At 38.6% G+C, this 15,253-nt stretch overlaps 1 protein-coding gene across 2 annotated transcripts in view; it reads right to left on the reverse strand.

The window, feature by feature from the left end:
• The window catches only part of ephb2b (eph receptor B2b), a 220,195-nt gene that overhangs the window by 7,206 nt on the left and 197,736 nt on the right, over positions 1–15,253 (reverse strand). The window contains exons 10-13 of one of the 2 annotated variants that reach the window (XM_066673311.1): positions 13,297–13,410; positions 12,274–12,521; positions 4,951–5,166; positions 4,594–4,743 (exon numbers count right to left, since the gene is read on the reverse strand). In XM_066673311.1, the coding sequence (XP_066529408.1) occupies positions 4,594–4,743; positions 4,951–5,166; positions 12,274–12,521; positions 13,297–13,410 (728 nt within the window). Of the gene's footprint in view, positions 1–4,593; positions 4,744–4,950; positions 5,167–12,273; positions 12,522–13,296; positions 13,420–15,253 lie in introns of both variants that reach the window. The other variant, XM_066673310.1, reaches the window with a different exon arrangement.

Consider the following 15,253-nt stretch of genomic DNA (forward strand, 5'->3'; position numbering starts at 1 on the left):
AACTCCAGTAAGCCAAGTATCTTGTCCAAACATCTTGAGCAACACAAATCAGGGCTTATCCACCCACACGAATATGCAACTTTCCATCCTGTTTAGCTAAACAGTCCTGAGCGTGTCATACACTTATACAAGTCTAAAGTGGAACTTTAAACCTCCTGGTGTGTGTTTTAGAGGCCAAGAGGTCAAGTGTGGTTACGGTTTGTTTAGTATTTGATTCCAAATCCTTTGGAACCAACGACAGACTGAAATCTGCAGACATCACCAGGCTTTGGCAATGGGTTGCTAGGTCTGTAAAGCCACTATTTTCTTTCATGAGATGGGAAGTAATTCTGTGTTTTGGAAGTACTGACCATACCTACGTTCCTCCCAAGTTCACGTCTTTCAACCAGCTTCTCGCATCAGTTTTAAAACTCCATAGCTCACCTACAATGCCAAAAATGGACCAGCCCCTCACTATCTCATGACATCAGTCAGAAGTAAAGGCATCATCTCCTCAAGTCACATGGAAAACAAGTATTAACACTGTCCTGGAGCCCAGATCATGAATCAGACTTCCCCTCATTATCTTCAAATGCTGAGTGAAGACCCATCTCTCAGTGCAGCATTTAAGGAAACACTCATCTGCCACAGTGTGTTTGTTTCTGAGGTATTGACACTGACGTTTTATTTTGGAAACTGACGTATTTGCAATTTCTAGGATGCATTCTCTCTCACATTACTGACTCAATCTGAAATACAGCCTTTGCTAAATGCTGTGATTTTTACTCTTTCACATATACATGTAACACAGTAGCATTGGGATCCAGTATAGCTGTGTGTGTTGCTACACTAGCAGTACACTGGTGGCCTCACAGCTCTGCAGGGAGACTGAGGATTGATCTGCTCACTTCATAAACACACTGTGATCATTATCTCTGTCTGAAGGAGACCCTGGGAGGCCATTTATCATCATACACGCACATACACACACACATGCACAGCTATTTTCAGTTCCAGACACACACACATATTCCTACCTTTGTGGGTTATTTTTTCTATTGATGTCTATATTACTGTATTTGGAGAAATTTGTGCAATGCCTAGCCCAAACTTAGCCTTAACATCTTGTCATGGTAGCTACAATTTATTTATTTATTTATTTATTTTTTCTTTTCCTATGGTCCTGTTCAGATTTGTTTAGCATTTTAGGACAACCTTCCGGCACTCAGCACTGTATACACACACACAGCTACACCATGCTTCCATTCACAGCCAGGCATGTAATTACTGTCAGGACAAACATGATTAACACCTGCATGGTTAAAGCACAACACTAACTAAACTCTGTGCTTGGATGATATGCTGCAAGTTGTAACAGGAAATTCCTGCTGTCATTCTATGTTTATATTTGTCTTGTCCTCTTTGTTAACTGCTCCTTTTCTGTAAAAGGAGGAGAAATATGACGTGGTTTTTCTGAGCTTCTAAACGATGTTGCTGGTTGCATTTTCTGTAACAGTTCTGTTCCACTCAGCATCTCTTGGCATTAAAGGTGCCAAAAGGGCTTTCTGGGCCAATGCCACTGTAGAACCACATTTCAGATTTTAAACAAACACTTTCATGATTGTCTGTACAACATTTGAATGATATTTATGTTATTTATCTAATTTCCTAAATAATTTAGTAAGGCACACTGACTGACTTATAGCATTGTCTCCCACTATATCATGAGGCTATGTATAAGGAAGACTGAAGAAAAGCATTGGCAATGCCTCCAACATACTTGAAGGAAAACAATTGGAAAACAAAAAGGAAAACTGGCAATATTGTTACATAAGTTCCCACACACCTACACTGAACAGCATCACACTGAATGATGGGGAGGAAAAGAGGGTCATCCTACCAACCCCAAGAGAGTGAGGCCAATTAGTGCATTTATTCACATTACAAGCCTCATTAATCAATTCCAATTCTTTGCTGAGATCGGATTTGGTTATTTTGATTGCTCACATACATGAATGAACATGACCTGTATCTGTCTGTAAAGAGAAACAAATCCATCCCTGACACGGCACATACATTTATGCACATCGCATTTTTATCACCAACAAAAATAATGTCATATTAATATACCGTCCGTAGTTGTTTTGCCACACTGCTGGTGCTGGCTGATGATGACATCATGTAATGATGATGATAAGGATATGTATATAGCAAAAACACACATAACAAAAACATACCATGAGGTATGCCCACATATTGATATGTATCCGATCTAATACCTCGACTGAAAATGACCCAAATCTGTTTTAAAAACATCAGATTTGACTTGTCCACACTGCCCTGAACAAAATCAGATTTGTGTCACAGAAGGCAAAAAATCAGATTACTTCAGCCTTAATGTGAAACTTTACACTCTCATGTATTCCCAGCTATGGCATACCCACTATCAAATTTGCAAACTCCTAGTGGTAGGGGACAGCACCTTGAAACTAGAACATTTCCTTTCTTTTATTATAGTTCTGAAGAAACATCCAGATTACATTATGATCAATTTTAACACAGCTAACGTACATATCCATGTGGTGAAGTCCTCAATAAAAGTGGACACAGTCTCTGAAAGAACTTTGGCTAAAATAAAGACAATTCTATGGTTTTCAAAGCTTTTGTTTCTGTGTGTCTCCTACTGAACAACGGAAGAAACCACAGCAAAGCTACGTCAGTGTGAAGGTTACAGGACCCGAGTGAGACCTGCCGCTCTCCAGCTCATTATAGCGGACATTACGGAGCTCCATTCAAAGCCTGATTAATCTCATCCAGCAGCCTCACACCCACGGCCCAATGGGGGCCAAAGAACGCTATGTGGAGCCGCTAATAAGATAACCGCCGCGATCTGTGCTCTCTCTTAGCGCATTAGCGTTCGCTCTTTCAATTTGAAACTATTTTCATTATCTGGGCCCATAATTTGCTTTCGCCTCAGCCACCCAGAGGGACGCTGCAAATGGAAGCTGCAGTCAAGGGCAGGAACAGTTAGCGCGCTGCCGTGCCGAGCATTTGAAATAAGTTTCTTATTCACAACTGTGTGGAGTTTAAATTAAACCTGGGTTTTAATGTTTCATTTACTTCCCTAGGACATCATTTGTCAAAACATAATCAGCCATTCAGGCACAAATGATGCCTATCAAAACTTTTCTCAGCAGTCTTTTTATTTTTTCGTTTATTTTAAAACTATAGTTGCAAAAGTTCACAGACAACTGAGAGCTTTTTCTCCATTTTTTCACTATTGAAAAACAGGGTGAAATGGGGAAAAGAAAGTATGCAGAGAAACAGGTGGACTACAGTGTGTAATCGTAGAACTACAAGGTAGGTGTTCCTAACCCATTGATCTCTCAGTGTATTTAATTACATTTTAAAGTGCAGCCATTTTGCACACAGACACAATCAGTTGTGCAACAGCTTGAATTATCTCTGTTGCATAGCGTGTAACAAAACGGAGCAGCTGTACATGATCTGGAGCAGCTGTACATGATCTTAAGGTCACAATGCTCAATGGCAAATATTAGCAACATTGGGCTTTAGGACAGTAAAACTAGAACTAGAATTAGAGTAACAGTTTTTAGCAGTTAGTCTACTAACAAAAAAAATGAATAAATAGCTTACAGCACACCCTAATGGACAGTCCTTAGCCTGCTAAACATGAGTGAGTTAGTAAGGAAGCAAAAGAGTGAATGAAAAGATATCAGTGAATGAGTGAGATACAAAAGAGGTATCTCAACTATTAAAAAAAAAAAAAGACAGGAAACCTTTAAGTGTACACCATCTGCAAAACAATTCATGGACATCAAAGTGTGTAGACATCCTTTGAGTCACACAGAGCAGCTGTCCACATCAGTCTCTACAGGCTACAGTCCACAACCACACTGCTGCGATCACACAGACACTGAAAATGAATAGTTCAGGTTATTATATTATATGCTATGTCCAGAACTGTAGAAAGTGATAGGGCAGCTCAACTGGAGACCCTGAAGCCCCCACACAGTGCGGGACGCCCTGTAGGCAGATTTATGATACACCACTGCTGCTGTTTACCTCCCCTCTGATTCCAAACCACAGAGCTGCCCTCATCCATCACTCACCCACAGCCAAAGCATCACACTGAGAGAACCGCCAACTGTCTCTGGCATCAATGGCTACAGCAGGAGAAGGGAGAACTACTGAACTAATGCTGGGATAAAGATGGCTATATTTTATGTCTGAGCCGCACAAGTAAAGACAACACAAGTCACAGATAATGCTAGTAAACACAAATCCGCTTAAACAGTTATTTCTCACTCATACTTCAATGAAATAATCTGTGAATTGTGTAAAATTCTAAACTTTTGATTGATGCTATGCTTTTAAAAACAACTAGAAGCATTTGTGTAATTACAGTTAAACAGCGCAACTAAACAAGAGTAAAGAAGAAAACTATTAATTTGAATAAATAAAGATTTATTTAAAAATAAAACGTGCCTAGTGCTGATTCCAAATGTGATATGATCTGCTGCCAAATAGTAGAAAAAGGCATCAGTGCAGATTGAAAATTTAAAGTGTATACATAAACACAAAGGTACATACATCTTGATTGGTCATGTCCCAGTATGGCCTCTCTCCATAGGACATCACCTCCCACATGACGATGCCATAGCTCCACACATCGCTGGCAGAGGTGAACTTTCTGTACTGAATTGCCTCTGGAGCGGTCCATCGGATGGGGATCTTCCCTCCCTGTAACACACAATCAAAGAAAATATTCTACCTGCTAAAAGTTTCTATATATAACATCTGATGTTTCTCACACATGTTCAGATTATATTTCTCGCACATTTTAACACTTTGCTTCCTGTGATTTTATCAAGTTGCCTTGCCCTGATGCCTACTGTGAACCATTATTGGTGCTTGAATATCATTGGTTGTATAATTAAATGCTCTCACCAGGGCACTGGTGTAGGTGGGGTCAGATGTGTCGTCCTCCAGGAAGCGCGAAAGCCCGAAGTCAGACACTTTACACACCAGGTTACTGTTAACCAGAATGTTCCGGGCCGCGAGGTCACGATGGACATAGTTCATATCGGCTAGGTACTTCATTCCTGAGGCAATTCCACGCAGCATGCCCACCAGCTGGATCACGGTGAACTGCCCATCATTTTGCTGAAGAACAGGAATACAATTATGTTAAGGTGGGTGGGTAGTATAAGTTCATTAAAATATGTGTTATCAAAGAATATATGAGTGTTTACAAAGAACAATAAATCTTTTTTTCTGCACCTAAAGAGAAAAGTCACAGGGAATTAATTAAATTACTTAGTGTAACTCGAATGAATCAGTTTATGCTTCATAGAGCAGTACCCACATTTGGGTACATCCATGTGTAAAATAAGCTGACTAATTACTGTTCTTTAAAGTTATAGTTTGTAGTACCAAATATTTTGACACTTAGCGAGGTTTTCCTTTGTTCATGATTATTTTCAACACATTGTAAATTAACATGGAAGGCATTCAAACTATAAAGCGACGCATATGGAATTATTTAGTAAACATAATTTTTATAAATGAACCAGAATATTTTTTATACTTTAGATTCTTCAAAGTAGCCATCTTTTGCTTTGATGATTGCTTTGCACACTCTCAACGTTCTCTCAGTCTGCTTCATGAGGTCGTCACCTGGAATGGTTTTCAGTGAACAGTTGTGGCCTTATCGAGAGTTAATTTGTAGAACTGCTCACCTTCTTAATGTGTTTGAGACCATAACCTTGGTTGTGCAGAGGTAGGGGCTGATACACAGTTCTCTACAGTGAATAGCCCTATTCCACCAATGACTAATGTGTCCAAACTTTTGACTGGTACTGTATGTATGTGTGTGTATATATATCAATCAATCATTCATTCATTATCTGTAACCGCTTATCCTGTTCAGGGTCACGGTGGGTCCAGAGCCTACCTGGAATCACTGGGCACAAGGCAGGAACACACCCTGGAGGGGGCGCCAGTCCTTCACAGGCCGACACACACACACACACACACTCATTCACACATTCACACATACTTTTGAGTCGCCAATCCACCTACCAATGTGTGTTTTTGGACCATGGGAGGAAACCAACGCAGACACAGAGAAACACACACACTCAACACATAGCTGTATCAGAATTCTGTGTTTTGTAACCATTTCTCCTTTCAGTTGCACAATGTATTACATTATTTTTACTTAATATTTACAAATTATCCCCCATTCATTCAATTTCTCTAACCAACTCATGTTAGATATATTGTGTTTTGGGAATAAAATCCATGCAGAGACATGGTGAGAACACACTGAACTCACAGAGAGTTGACTTGTGGGCAGGGTCTGAACCCACAACCCCAGGGTCCTGGAGCCTTGGTGACAGTGACACTACCTCTTACACATTCCTGTGGCAGATGAAAGTGCTAACTGCTGTTATGATAGATAACAAATTTAAATACTAATTGACTTTTATAAAAGCAATAAATGGACTGATCAGTCTGGTCAGCATTTGGAGGGGGCTACTCAAGAAGAGACAGAAAGGGATCTGGACTGCTTTTATGGTAGGCTCGGCCATAGCAGACACTGGCTGTCCGGTGCTTAGCCCTGCTAAATCCTGCAGCTGCTCTCCATGATCGTCATAAAGTCCAGCTCCTGCTGTTTTGACCCAGCTGTGTCTCCAGCTGCTTCCATCTGCAGGACCACCGTAGCCACAGCCATAAAACGCCACAACCCCTCAAGCACTGGCCGCAAGAGACCAAAGCAGCCGGCCCGGTGTGGACAGACACGCACGCGTCAAGTGGGGCAAGACAGACGGAGTCGGAAGTCCATTCTTTATAACCATTACAACATCTCAAACGAACCCTTCCCCCTCATTAAGAAACCTGAGCTCTTCCTCACGTCCTTGCCATCACCTAACTTCTCCTCATCCTCATCCCAGCAATTAAGCACTATGAATTATTCATGAGGCTCAAAATCCCTCGCAAGCACGAGCCGGTGCTCTAATCTCCTCGCAATGTTTGCCTATAGCTTTAATTGGAGGGACTTGTTGCCCAAAGTAATTTGGATTCACAGCCAGAGCGAGGTAAACATTCCTTCCTTGATTATACATGCATTATTCCATTCGAAAGCTTATCAGAAGCCTTATCTTGCAGTGGATTGGCTGTTTTTCACCTGAGAAGGAGGCTGGTTCTTCCTCGGATCTGCCTGGAAGCTGGATTTATATTTGAATTTCATATGTTGATGTTTTTACTTATTTATTTATTTATTTATTTCGAACTGCTCTTAATCTCTTGGTGACAAGGAAGTGTACAGGTACATTTCTGTTTACTAAGGTACAAACATCAACAATGTCCCTTTAAAAGGTACACATTCTTAATATAGCGGCTAGAAAAACAGTATATACAATTGCAGTGGAATAGAGTACAATTACTACAGCTACAGAAACTTGATTTGAGAGTACAATCCATTTTTTTTTTATATTTCTAAAATAACTTCTTTTAATCTTTCCTTTGTAAGCAATGCAAGAAGCAGAGAAATCTCAGACAGTCCTTCGCTCTCGATGGAGGCGGCCTCTGGCCCGTCTCTGCTTTTGCGTTCCACTGTAAAACTGTCAGCGTCTCGCATTCAAGCCGCAAAACTGTCAGCCAATGTCTCGTGCCACAATGCTTGTTTTGAAAGCGTTCGCTGAGGTGTCACAATTGCACAACGCGCACACACAACACACGCGCTTCTTTACAATGGCAAGCCAGATCTGTGAGATACTCTTCAGCAAAATGCAAATGTTTAGACTATCCACATGAATGTCACGTCAGAGAACAGAAATGCTTTATTTATTTGTATTTCCCTCCTCACAGAGTCAAAATACACTGACAGACTGTCTACATACTCTCGTAGAGATAGTGAGATAGAAGCACTGTGCGTTTATTAGACGTGGAGCTATTTCTGGGAATGCCCATAAATGTGACAATATACAAGAATAACCAAAACAATCATGTTATGTCTGAATGTGCAGTAGGGATACATGATGATGTCAGATTCTTATCAGCATTGGGATACATGACCTTTTTACATCAGTATCAGACATGTTTAGATTTGATCTATATTTTAAAATGATCCTTTTGTGGTTCTTATATATATATATATATATATATATATATATATATATATATATATATATATATATATATATATATATATATATATATATATATAAATATAAGAACCACAAAAGGATCATTTTCTTCTTACTTGACAATTCCAAAGTTAAGCATAGCATCACAGATGAAATTTAATAGGCTACACTTCCCAGAATAAAAACAAAATACCCAAGAACACTCTTTGGTCTCTTGTTCGTCATTTATTAAAAGGTCTCTCACATTTACTGATGTCGATTAAAACACAGAGCAGAGGCATGTGGAGGCAATGCTGGTGATACAGAGCACAGGTCACATGTCCCAACAAGAGCTCCAAAAACAAGCCAGGATAACATCAGAAAGAAGAAAACAGCATCTGAGCCAGGCTGAAAAACTGCTTTTAGTTTTGGCTGTAGTGATAGATAATGAAAATGTATTGCGATGTTCCCACCGAAGACACTGACATAGACAGTTTTCAAATGGTGTAACCATGCTGACGGCGCAAACAAACACTATGTGGCTAAAGTCTGTATCAATAGAACACAAGTCTCCAACACATTACATCCAAAGGGCCATAAACAACAAACGTGAACACATCAAGAGCCCTTATATAAATGAGAGAAACAGCACCTGAAGCATTGGAAGAGGTAATTGTCATGACTTTCTTTTGCTTCAGGAGACCTCATCAGGAGGGGGTCTTCTGAGACTTTAAACCATAAAACACTGTACATTGTCTCCCTGTCAGTTTCCTTTTTACCTGGTTAATGGGTTAAGTTCTATATAAGGTTCTCTTTAATTTTAATTTTATTTTAAGAAAGGAAAACAAAAGAAAAACAAACCACGCTAAATCTAATCAAGCTAGATCAGGTTTGTGAGAAATTATTTTAGGCCTCAGGACCTCATTATCTTTATTAATGCTAACTTATGTAACATCTACTAGTGTGAATCTATACTATATCTGGAAAAGATCAAGATACTGGATCTTATCAGCATCTCCCAGCACTACAGCCAACAGGATAAAATCCATTCAAACAGTTTAGCGAATGAAGGGCAGTTTACTTCGCCTCATTTGTGGCCCATAATCGGCGTGGTTTCTTGTTTCTGATAATTACACTTCCTGACACCCCTTAAAGCTGTGTGTCAAGGATAAACTAAGTTTTTACCCATGATAGATCAGAGGAAAAGCTATACTAATGAGAAAAATAAATCACTTTTCCTCCCCCTCTAAGATCAGACGTCCACAATTTACATAAATCAGAGGCACTCTTTTTCTTCCTCGCCAACTTCAAACGCTCACAAAGGCCAATTAGCCATGATGAAGGTTTCTGGACACCCACTTTCTTCCTGCAGTGTGTTCAAATCAAACTGATGTGTGCCAGATTCAGCCGTATTGCTTGCTGACAGAGGACTCCTCCTCGGATTTTCAGCCCTGCTTCATGTCTTTAGGATCTGAGAGATGTTCTCCTTCAGCAGAACATCTGAACGAGTCAGAGCAGACAGATTCTAGGTCTACATATTTTGAAACCGTATACTCCGACTTTCAGCACCATATGCGTGACATTAAAATGTTTTGCACTACTGCCATATTTCTGATCAATGCACTCCATGACAGTCATTAGAGAATAGTTTTACAGTGCCGTCATTTTGTTTCCTGCATTTGTTTGTAATATCAGGTCTACTACAATCTATAAAAATAAAATTATCCCCTTCATTACCACTGTTTACTGTTTGTACGCATTTATAAATGATGCAAGGGTAGACATGGTAGAACTGCACTATGCTCATCACACTACTGTCGCTAATGCTAATCATACACTTTTATAAATTTTTATTATAAATTTTTAAATCATATGCTAATTTCTGGATGAAAAATTGCTGTATAAATCTGCCAGAATCAGCAACATTTTTTCCCCGGTTCCTCATTTCCCTGGGATTTGAGGGATGTACCTTTCAGCTGAACATCTGAATAAGTGCATATAGATGCTAGGAGAAGGGCTACATGTATTCACTTTGACTTCCAGCTCCACATGCATGAATTATGCATGATATTAAAAGGTTTGGCACTGCTGACACATTCCTGATCGATGTATGAAAACAATGGAGAGCTGTTATACAAGGAAATGACTTTACAACACTGTTACAATGACAGACTTTTTGTGGAACCTCGTGTTTTTTTTTTGTAACATCAGCTACAATTTAACTGAATCTGGAAATGTCTTTGTAATAATTGCAAACCACATAAAAGTGCTGTCATTCTACATGATTTCAGGATTATAGTACTCCACATACATCCACTATAACTTTTTAATAGATGCTAATCCGACCAGAAGCCATCAGGGTTCTATAACAATACCATTCGAAAAAAGTATTATTATTATCACTGAAAGTTTTATTGTGTTATAAAACTGTCAGAGCCAGCCATGTTGCATTCTGATAGTGCATCCCTCCTCTAACTTCTTTATAAAAATGTCGCTCATTTCTTTATTTTCTCTGGATCACTTTTCGGTTTCAAGCCTTGATGATGTGGTTTGAGTCAGCTGGGGTTTGGACAGAATTGTGTTTGGTCCTGAAGTACAGTTCTAACATAAAAAACCTTTTTTTAATGTAAAATGATTGTATCTTGTGTGAAATCATGACTCGGTTAGAAGTAAAAGTTTCTATCCAAAAAAGAACAAAATACCAGGCAAAAACACTATCACTAATAACCACTGAGTTCCCAACTGATCTGCAGTGGAGCTTTGTATTATATCCAGCACCTCGCAGTATCAGAGCTGCAGTTTTTAGGATCCATTTAGTCTTATATAAAGTGCTACGGCTCCAAAGTGAGAGTGGCAAATTGAACGGAAAGTTACTGTAGCAGCAGGCTACTTTATAAATAGGCACTAATCATACACAGCTATTGGGATTATTGGAATTTGAAATGGTCTGTTAATCACTGGAAGCTATTTTCAATGTTCTGCCACTGGCCATGTTCCATCATAACAGCAGCTTCCTATTTTAATGTCCAACTCTGATTCATTTCTCTAGGATTGAGAGATGTTTCCTTTTGGCTAAAGATCTGAGATGCTAGCAGACGTCCTGGCCTTATAGATGTAGAAATCATATACTTTGACTTTTCCAGTTTCGTATTCATGAATTATGCATGGGATTAAAATGGCTGGCATCGCTCATACGTTTGTGATCAATGCACACTGTGATGTACATTTACTTAATAGAGCAGCGATCTGAAGTTGGTAAAGTGGGGGAGTGTATTAGTGATAGCGTGACCAATGCTATACGAGAGTATGAGTACGGTTTTTGAAAATGCTTTTTTTTTCTTTTTTCTTTTTTTTTAAATCAAAGCTAAATCTCAGAGTAAATGTTAGTATGGGGACCCATGGAGATGAAGGCAAGAGGATTGGGGGTTTATTAGAAAAGAACGACTGTGTAAATCAATACAGAGAGTAGATATGCACCATGGGGAGGCCTGTTAAAAGAGCCCTGATTGGACATTACAGGAGAAAAGCCCTGAGGGGGATTACCTGATGGACACTGTAATAAATAAAGAACAGACCTTTAAAATGATGTGCATGCTGATGCACACACACACACACTAATATGAGATTTTCATTCTGCTACCTGTCTGTGTATATTCCTCACCCCACTTCATGTTGTAGGATTTAAAGGATTTAAATATTTCTAAAGTTTTTTAAGCTCAAGTAATCTTATTATGAAAGTTGTATTTGTCACATTAAAGGGACAGTGTGGTGGAAAATCAAATTTTTCAAAGCTTTTGCTGCTGATCTTAAACAGTCGTTCAGTCAGTTTGCATTTTCAGTTTTACACTGGAGCTTTGAGACTAATGAAGTAGCAGTAGAAGCTTATACACTATTTTGCCTGTCTAATTATCTAAATTTATGTTTGTGTGTGTGTAGGTGTGTGCGTGTGTGTTTGTGTTTCTGTTGTTTTGTGTTTGGTGTTGTTGCTGTGGTGACGCCCAAGCATAAAGCATCCTCACAATAATCATTTTAAGGTGAAGACATGTACGTTTCAAAGAAATTAATGTAAGTCAATTTACCGTCCCCAGAAAGCATGAAAAACAATGTTTGTGTGTGTGTTTGTGTGTATTGATTTACTCACCCTCAGAAAGGAGTCCAGTGAGCCGTTCTCCATGAACTCAGTGATGATCATAACTGGGCTGCTTTTGGTCACCACACCCTCCAGATGGATGACATTGGGGTGGTCAAACTGTCCCATGATGCTCGCTTCACTCAAGAAATCCCTCCTCTGCTTTTCAGTGTACCCTGATTTAAGCGTCTTAATGGCCACAAACATCTCCCGCTTTCCAGGAAGCTTTAGATTTCCACTGCACACCTCTCCAAACTCTCCTGAATCAAAATTAAGGAAAGGTCCCTCTAACTTATGGGTGGACAATATGGCAAAAGCATAACACTACCCTAGGAGACACGTGGAACAGGCAGATTTAAGATGATCTAGTTTTACTGTGATTAACCATGAAACTAAACAAACCATATGCTCCAAAAACAATGCAGTCATAATATTTCTACGTTCGTAAAACAACGTTATACTAGTCTGTAGTTGGTGTTTACAGGCACTGTACCATTAGCATGAATTTAAAGTTGTTTTATGATCCACAAAGCCGTTGAATGTGTTTAAAAGTGTGAAAATACACACAGAGCAATCATGGCTTTATCCTGGAAAGTAATGTCATCTTCAAGTAATTTTAAATCATTTTTATTTCTAGAAACAAATTATTTCATTTTCTAGAGACAAATGTAGCTTTTACTTTTTAAAATAAATGTATTAAGTACAATGATTGTGATAATGATTGTTTCAAAATGTCTTACATAATTATCTGCCACTACAGTGATACATTTACATAAAACACTTTATAAAAAATAGCTAATATTTCTCATTTAGGGATTGTTTTACATATAATCATATAATATGTAAAACCAATCTCTAAATGAGAGATATTAGCTATTTGTATTTTTCAGAAATGGAAAACACAAGTTTAATCATAACGTTATGGTGATATTGGTGGCATTTTATATGGAACAGAAGAACCATACACATACAGTAGTTTCCTGTAATGTAAAGGGAAAATAATTATAACAAAACCTTTTTGTGTTGTGATTTTACCTGCTCCGATGACCTGCTCTATCTTCACACACGAGATGTCAATCTCCTTGGCGAATTCTCTCACTGCTTCGTTGGGGTCTTCATAGGTGAACGGATCAATGTAGATCTTCATTCCTGGAGTCACTTGGAAAAAAAAAAGCAGCTATAATATTTAAGGCTCTGTGTGGTCAGTTTTGCTACTTGGAGAAAAGAACCTGTCAGTGTAGGTTAAAACCTCATAAAAACAACTTGATCAAACATGCTAACGTGGCTAAAAATAAACTGAAATAAATAGATACAAATTAGCGGGTATTAGCTAAACTCTTTTCATTAGTGTTTATTTATTTGCTATTGATTATGGCCAAATGCTTGTGGACTTATATTTTCTAGACTTTCTTCAGAAATCAAGGGCATTAAAAAATGAGTAAATAAGTGTAACCAAAACGTTTTGGAACATTTCTTTGAGGATCTGATTGTATTTAACCACATAAAGAGTAGTTAAGTCAGGTTGTGCTATTCTTAAAAGGCGCTGGATCATGCCGAGAGAACACAGCCCCATGCTGAGGGATTAATGACACTCTTGCTGTTGCTTGGCATTGAAAACTCCAGAACACCCCATTTTGTTTCATGCTTTTCTAGGGAAATTCTACAATTAAAGTAGCCCAAGTCACTAATTATAAAGGATGTCTATAAATGTTTCTGCAAATCTGCAATACAAATTACTCAGAAATTAATTTGAACTTATTAGTAACTACTAAGAAATTACTCTATAATTTATGTAGCTATGAATATGAAAAAAATAGATCTACATAGGCTTGTACAGTTTAAGGGGTAAAACAGCACCTTTAAAAAGCCCTGGATTATACCGGCTTATGCTAAAGACTTTTCCCCCCTATATCTCTGCATGGTGCTTCTCATTGGAATAGCTTATGGCTGCAGACTGTGGAGTGTGACAGAGTTTCCAGAAGTTCCACTACAGCTGTTTAGTGTATAGAGCAGGGTGTCATGGCCGAGACGCTATCAGCCATTTCCGCCGCAGCAAATCAAGCGGCCTTTGATGGCAGGTAAATTGGCTTAAGGTGGCATTTAAAGTGTTCAGAGACATGGAGTGAGCCATGCTTTAAATCCGATTATTCAGACACAGTTCCACATCTGGCCCTAGGCTCTTTAATGGCTATTGTGCGCTCATGCAGTCAGCTGGGAAAGCTACATAAAGGAGAGTGGGATTTTTTTTTTTTGTTGTTATGGGTTTGCACCAGAACCAGAAGGAGAAAATTAATGAAATGTAGAGGATATACAGAGAAAAATGCTTATTCGTATAGAGAGGATATAGAGAAATAAATACACTGTAGTCCAAAATTTGTAGACACTTATGCAAATTATTAAATGAAATTACTTTAAGGTGGCAAGTGAACAGCTTGTTTAGTCTTTGCAGGAGAACCTGAAATTGAATTTGATGTTCTGGAGCTGCTATAAATGAGCCAAATGTTAGCAAATAGCATACAATGTCCCCAAAATTGGGCTGTGGGAAAGCAGCACATTTCTGAAGAGATAGAGCTCCATCTAACACCCGTGGGATAAGTTGGAGTTGTGTTTGTGATACAGAACTAATCTACCAACATAGGTATCGGACATCAGCAATGTGACGTCAAATCAGTTACTGGGCAGCCTTAACATTTAAAAGTCATTTTAAGAGTTAACTGAACGTAACAAGAATGAACTAAACAAGAACAAGAACCTGTGTTAGAAGTATTTTTAGATGAAAATTTAAAAGCAGCCTTAAAAACTACACTTTTAATGTTCAAATACATATAAATACATTATTTCTACATATTATCACTGTCCAATTACAACATGCATCATCCAAAATTGTAACTTTACAGAAGGAAAGAACCGTCTTATCTTTCAGTGGAAGTCAATGTAAAAATATTTAATTCCAAGTAATATTGGTCCATTCTTCATGAAATGTTCACACAAT

This window comes from Hoplias malabaricus, chromosome 5 (assembly GCF_029633855.1).
Source record: "Hoplias malabaricus isolate fHopMal1 chromosome 5, fHopMal1.hap1, whole genome shotgun sequence".
In the NCBI taxonomy this organism is placed as follows: Eukaryota; Metazoa; Chordata; class Actinopteri; order Characiformes; family Erythrinidae; genus Hoplias; species Hoplias malabaricus.